Source organism: Neopsephotus bourkii, unplaced genomic scaffold, assembly GCF_033783945.1.
Source record: "Neopsephotus bourkii isolate Nb327-2 ecotype Australia unplaced genomic scaffold, CSIRO-AGI_Nbou_v1 NB_567, whole genome shotgun sequence".
Lineage (NCBI taxonomy): Eukaryota > Metazoa > Chordata > Aves > Psittaciformes > Psittacidae > Neopsephotus > Neopsephotus bourkii.
In genome coordinates, this window is record NW_026901068.1 from 1,312,862 (window position 1) to 1,318,861 (window position 6,000).

Genomic DNA, 6,000 nt, shown 5'->3' on the forward strand with positions numbered 1-6,000 from the left:
TGTACGACCAGGTAAACACCCCTGGAGTGCAAAGAAAATGTCTGGAGTTTGAGAATGGGGAAGGAAGTTCGGATGCTGGAGCATGGTTTTTCCTTTTTACATGGTGGTAAACGTTTGTCAAGTTCAGGGTGCCCAAATCATAAACTCAGCAAAAAATGGCATTTTGGCAAGTACATGGAACAGTTAGAATTTTTTCCCTGTTTCACTTTGAGGGGGCTTAAGTGTGGCTTAGTGTCATAGGAACCATTTTACTTGAAGACCGTTTTTAGTCCACACTCAAGCAAAAGAGAGAGGTCTACTTTCTTTAGGGCAAAACTTACAACTTTTAGGGGGATTCTGCCACATGAGAGAGAGAATACCTTAAAGTATCGCTACAGATTTCTTCACTGCCTCAGCTGCCACTTGAGGTGTGGATTAATGAGCCTTCATGCTGACAGGTTGCAAGGAGAAATGTCCCATCCCTAGGAGTGTTCAAGGCCAGTCTGGGTGGGGCTTTGAGCAACAGTCTAGTGGAAGGTGTCCCTGCCCATGGCAGGGGGTTGGAAGTGGATGAGCTTTAAGGTCCCTTGCAACCCGAACCATTCTGTGACTCATCACAGCACTGTACTATGGGTGGCTTTGAGAGGAAAAGTATTGTAGACCAGAGAGGTGGTGTAAATCAAATGCTGTGTGTTGCAAAGTAGATTAATTAGTAGCACAGCAAGCCTGTACTACCCTGACGTATTCTATAGCATATAAGAAGAAACTTACTTTGCTGTTTTAATGTCATGAAAGTTGCCATGGCAACAGCTTTCCCAGTGCTTCATCACATCAGCATATGCAGAAAACATCCGTCACGAACATTACACTTATGATACTTTTTCTCAAGCATGAAAAATATAAAAACTACATTTTGGAGAGTGCTGTCAGACTTGCTTATGCCTGAGCAGGCAGCGATACACATGTGCAGAGAGAGATGTGCATTCATTTTCTTTAGATAAGTTGGTGGTTCGTTCAAATGTTAGGAGTATGTAGAAAATTACACTTCTAGCTGCTGGGTGGCTCTGCAGCTAAAACAGGAAAGTGGTGTATGGAATTCCAGCTGCCCTAATTCCTGTTCTCTGTCTTCAGGAAGCCTTGGAATCATGCCAGACCCGGGTCTCCAAACTGGAGCTCCATCAGCAAGAACAGCAAGCACAGCAGTCTGAAACCATTAATGCCAAAGTGCTCCTGGGGAAATGTATCAACGTGATCCTGGCCTTCATGACTGTCATCTTGGTGTGCGTTTCTACCATTGCGAAGTTCATTGCTCCGATGATGAAGAGCCGCTTTCATATCATCTGCACTTTTTTCGCAGTGACGCTGCTGGCAATATTTTGTAAAAACTGGGATCATATTGTGTGTGCCATAGAAAGGATGATTGTACCGAGATGAAGCCGCTGGCCTGGCTGCGTTCCTTTTTTTTTGTTACCGCTCCCCTCACTGTTTTGTAAGTGCAGTGTGTATACAAATTATTTTTGTCAGTTTCAGTGTGCAGACTGGAGGGAGAAGGCTACAAAGACTCCTGGACTTTGAGGTGTAAATACATAAATACATACTTGTTGGCAGTCTTGCCCGTTCAATCTGATTGTGTCTAACTGGCTGTGTCTGTGACCAACTGCTTGCTTCTATCAGTCTCCTGCCTTAATCCAGTGGGTTTTCCACTTTGCAAACCCACACCCACAAAAGATGGTGTGATGCTCCAACAAAGGATCCAGGCAACTGCAAAGTGTCAGGCATGCTTTTTGCTAGGCTGGAGTGCAGAGAGAGTGATCAGGAGGGAGTGCAGCACAATGTGTATTATCAGCCCTGTTAGACTAATAAATTAATTTTCTCTCTGAATCCAACTAGAATGATAATCCAAATGATAGTGTCATGTGTTAGTAGTTCTTGATTCTAAATTCATGCATATCTGTATATGGGAGTTTTAGTTTTCAGGACCAGCAAAACTTGATGCTTCTGCTAGTAACCTTTTTGCACAGAGAGTTTATTGTTTGTAAATTAGACCAGTGCTAACTGTGATCAACAGTCATTGGTTGTTCTGTCCTGGCACTGTTCCTTACCGCATTTAGGAAAGACATAAATGTGGTGTAAGACTTCCAAAGATGCACTGAATTGAATGATGAGCTCTCCAGGGCACTGTGTTAAGGAGTATAGAAGCAAGTACTGTTGGGTAAGATGCCACGCAGAACAAAGCACTCACTTGCTTCAAGCCCTGGAACTGGCAAGGGGAGAGAAATGCACAGCAAGGTGACACACAGCCTGTGTGAGCACCGAATTGCTGTGGTGCTCTGACTGAATGCAGAACAGGTAGGTGGTGGGACTCTGGGTATGGTGGATTCCTCTCCTATGTCGGATTAAGGATGAGGGAACAGCTTTTTAGGAGAGCAGGGAGTTAAACTTCTGTAAATATCCAAACACTGTGCAGACTCTCTTGACAAACATTCCTGAAAATAATGTGTTAGCATACAGTACCGCTACTGGGACACAGGATTGGATTTGTTTTCCTACTGGAATTTATTTTGCTTGATTTAAGAACTGCAAAAAGAAAAAAAAAAAATCCGTGGCTCTCAGCCCTGATGTAAACCAAGGTCTTAAATAAAAACCAGACAAACCAAACAACAAAATGAAACAAACCACCACAAGCAGAATTCTTCTCCGTTCTCCATTAAATGCAGTCTCCAGTTATTTGATGTTCAGTGTTACTTGCTGAGAAAATAATTGTCATGACAGGTCTTCTTTTCAGTTGTGCTATTTGTTATGCTGCTTTTATGAGAAGGGGGGGAAAGGGGTTACTTGGTGTGTATGTTTTTTTAATCGAGTGCAATAGTTGATGTAGATATTCGGAAGACCTTATTCTGAGGGGAGGAAGTGGGCACAGGGAGGCAGGGGAAGAGCTTTGACATTTTACCATGATTGGATTAACAGTGAATACAGTTACTTTTTGTGACTTCAGGGACTGAAGGAAGGACAGAATTAGCTGCATAAATAATGATATGACTCAGCATTTAGAAAATTCAATTAAAACACTTACTTTTTATGTGTGCTACATCTTTGAACAGAGAAATCAGGAAGGATTGTGCTGGCTTACAGGCACCGGAAATGGATCAGATCAGGCACACCCATGTTATCCTAACCCAGCCCTGCCTCCTCTTCAGAGGAAGGTGGAGTGGAAAGCCAAAGTCCTGCAAAGAGGGATATGACTTTTTAAAGCCCAGACTTACCAATTGGTTTATCCCTGGCTGTGTCAGGAAGAATTATATATAGATACATTCTTCTTTTCCTTATCTTTTTGTTCTCTTTGCCTTTACCCCAGTATTCCTGGTATCCCCTGAAGAAGGAAAGATCAGGGAGACCTTTCTTTTAGTGTCTCTTCACCCATTTCAGTGCTGTATGCATGCATTGCAGTCGGCCTTCACCCTTAAATTCCAAATACCTGCACTTAGCCTCCTTTTACAGCTGCCTAATGAACTGAGGGGATTGCTTCCACTGAAGATAAGCTCCTGGCCTTATCTTCACAGGAAGGTCACTTCCACAATGTTAAAAAGATTAAAAGGAACAAAAGTAGCAGCTCTTTCCTGGCCTTTACATCACAAGATAGGGTTTCCCTTGCTTTGTTTTTTATGCCCTTTTGATGTGTCCTTGGTCTTTTCCACTGTTTTCAAATAATTTGTTCCTATCTTCATTTTTGAAAAGGCATACAATACCTATTTATAGTCTGTACTTTCCATTACTTTATCCAATGAGTGTACTTCTATTTAGAGTTCTTTCCCTTCTGAAGCCTTTTCCTAAATTCCACCACCCAGTTTACTGATCCCCAAGATTATACAAAAAAAAAAGAGTGCCAGTATTGATCCTCAGAAAGCTGTGTCTCTGGATGGTGTGTTGCCATCTTCATTACAATTTCCATCTTTTGCCTGTTGCATGGTCATGTGTTTAAAGAGAGAATCCTCCTAGTGCTAGTGTGTGTAGTTAAAAATGTCTTGTCAGGTAGCCTCAATGTCAGGCAGGAAAAAGTCATTCTTCTTATAACAAAGGAAGTTGGTATGGTACAGCCTGGGGAGGTGAAGGCTTCTGCTCCAAGAGCATTCTGTTACAATCCTGGAAGAGGATCTCAGTGCAGACCGAGGGTAGAAGTTGTCCAGGGGCCTACCAAAGATTGCTCACTGTCTTGATAAAATCTGACTGGGTTCAAATTAGAAGGGTCTCTGTTTCCGTAGTGGCCTTCTAGCTGGCAGAGGACACAGAAAACGCTGTAAGCGCTGCATAATGTTACTCATGCAGATTAAAACAACCCTAACTAGTAAAGGGGCACAGCACTTCTCCAGGTTATTCTTCTTGCTGGATTTAAATCACTGGAGAACGTGACACACATCAAGAAATTAAAAAAGATGTGAAGGGCAAAAGCATGTTTTCTGAGTTGAACTGCTGTAGTTCTGTGTACGAGCTTCGCCAAGTGCAGGCTGTCCAAGGAGGGCAGTGGTCTCCCCTCTTACCTTCACACTCCCCTTTTTTACCTGGTGCTGCCACTTGGGTGTGAGTCAGACTTCTGTGTGCCACCTTAGCTCAGGATGCTGGAAGAAAAACCTAGCCAAAGGGGGGAGTGCACAGCTCTCCACAGCTGGAGACTTAAAGGTCTCATGAGTGCAAAGCGGGGACAAAAAGGGAGATGAGCCTTTTTATTTTCTGCTGCAGTAAATCATTAGCTGCTCTAAAACTGTACCCTAGGCAGCCTCCCTGCAGAATAATGGGGCGGCTTCAATGAAGAAAGGGTGTTGCTTTTGCCTGCGGGGAGCAGATACAAATAGCAACTAGGCTGTGGTAGTGCAGGCTAGGCAGCTGCATCTGTACCCAGGTGCAAGAGTAGGCTGGTGGCTGGGCCAGCCAGGGCTGATGTCACTGCCACCAGCTCCAGCTGGGATTATGTGAGTGTATCTGGCTTGCAGCCAGAGCTCTGCCTGCAGTGAAACTGTACCTAGGCCATCCCAAACCATTACCAGACCTCTCTTTATGGGAACTTAGTGCAGCTTCTCAATGAATTAACCACGTTCTGTAAGGATATCGTTTGCTTTTATGTTCTTGTACGACACATTAGACATTCTTGGTGTTCTTACACTTACTCATCATGAGCCTCTAAAACACTCCCACTCAACAGAAAGTTGCCAGACGGCGTAGTTTCTACTTGATGCTGCCTGACAGTCAATTATTTCCCTTTGACAGTAGTTCTCCAGCAGAGAAGCCCTTCAGTTAGTTGTTAATATCTGTTCTATAGGCCCTTGGCAGCTTTTTTGCTCAGAGGTTTCTGGAGATTTATTTTCTCATGAGGGTTAGCACAATCCTCCTGGTCTCTCCCATTTCAGAATTCAGGTCTAAATTAATTTTCCCCTGGAACTTGTATAATGGTTCCCTCCACTAGCTTTGACTGTAACTCTATTATTGCTGAACACCCAATTAGTCACTGACAGCACTGAATGAGACCTAGTCTAAAGTCCTTCTCCTTTCTGCACTACATTATATGTGTTCATGCAACTTCTCATTTCAGCGCACTCCTGTGATGTTGGCCTGTTCTGAATTCTTAGAGAAGCATGATCAAATCCGTTTTTTAGTTTACTATCAAAATGCTTGCATTGTGCAGTGCCTGTTGCAGGACCATCACATATAGACCTGATATCTACACTGCATGAAGGATATTTAAAGGCCAATGGTTTTCTTTGAACAAACCATCACTGCTTATCTGGGGAATTATCTGGAGAATAGACATTCAATAGGTGAAGGCAGTTTGCTGTAGGAAAGACACACAATCCCCTCGCTACAAGTCTAAGCTAGAGAAATGCAGTGAAAGCATAAGCTTCAGTTTTGTACTCATAAGGGTGGCTAGTAGCTTCTGAGTAACGTAAACATCAGTGGAGTCCAGCATTTGAACGCTGCTGCTCAAAGAGGAATCGGTTTCAGGTTCTGTTTGATACAAAGTCAACTGCATAA

At 43.2% G+C, this 6,000-nt stretch overlaps 1 protein-coding gene across 3 annotated transcripts in view; it reads left to right on the forward strand.

The window, feature by feature from the left end:
• TMCC3 (transmembrane and coiled-coil domain family 3) overlaps window positions 1-1,542 on the forward strand; it is a 145,478-nt gene extending 143,936 nt beyond the window's left edge. For all 3 annotated transcript variants that reach the window (XM_061351301.1, XM_061351302.1, XM_061351300.1), the window contains exon 4: window positions 1,111-1,542. In XM_061351301.1, coding sequence (XP_061207285.1) covers window positions 1,111-1,413 — 303 coding nt within the window. In that variant the 3' untranslated portion in view covers window positions 1,414-1,542. The remainder of the gene's footprint in view (window positions 1-1,110) is intronic.
• The last annotated feature ends 4,458 nt before the right edge of the window (window positions 1,543-6,000 follow it).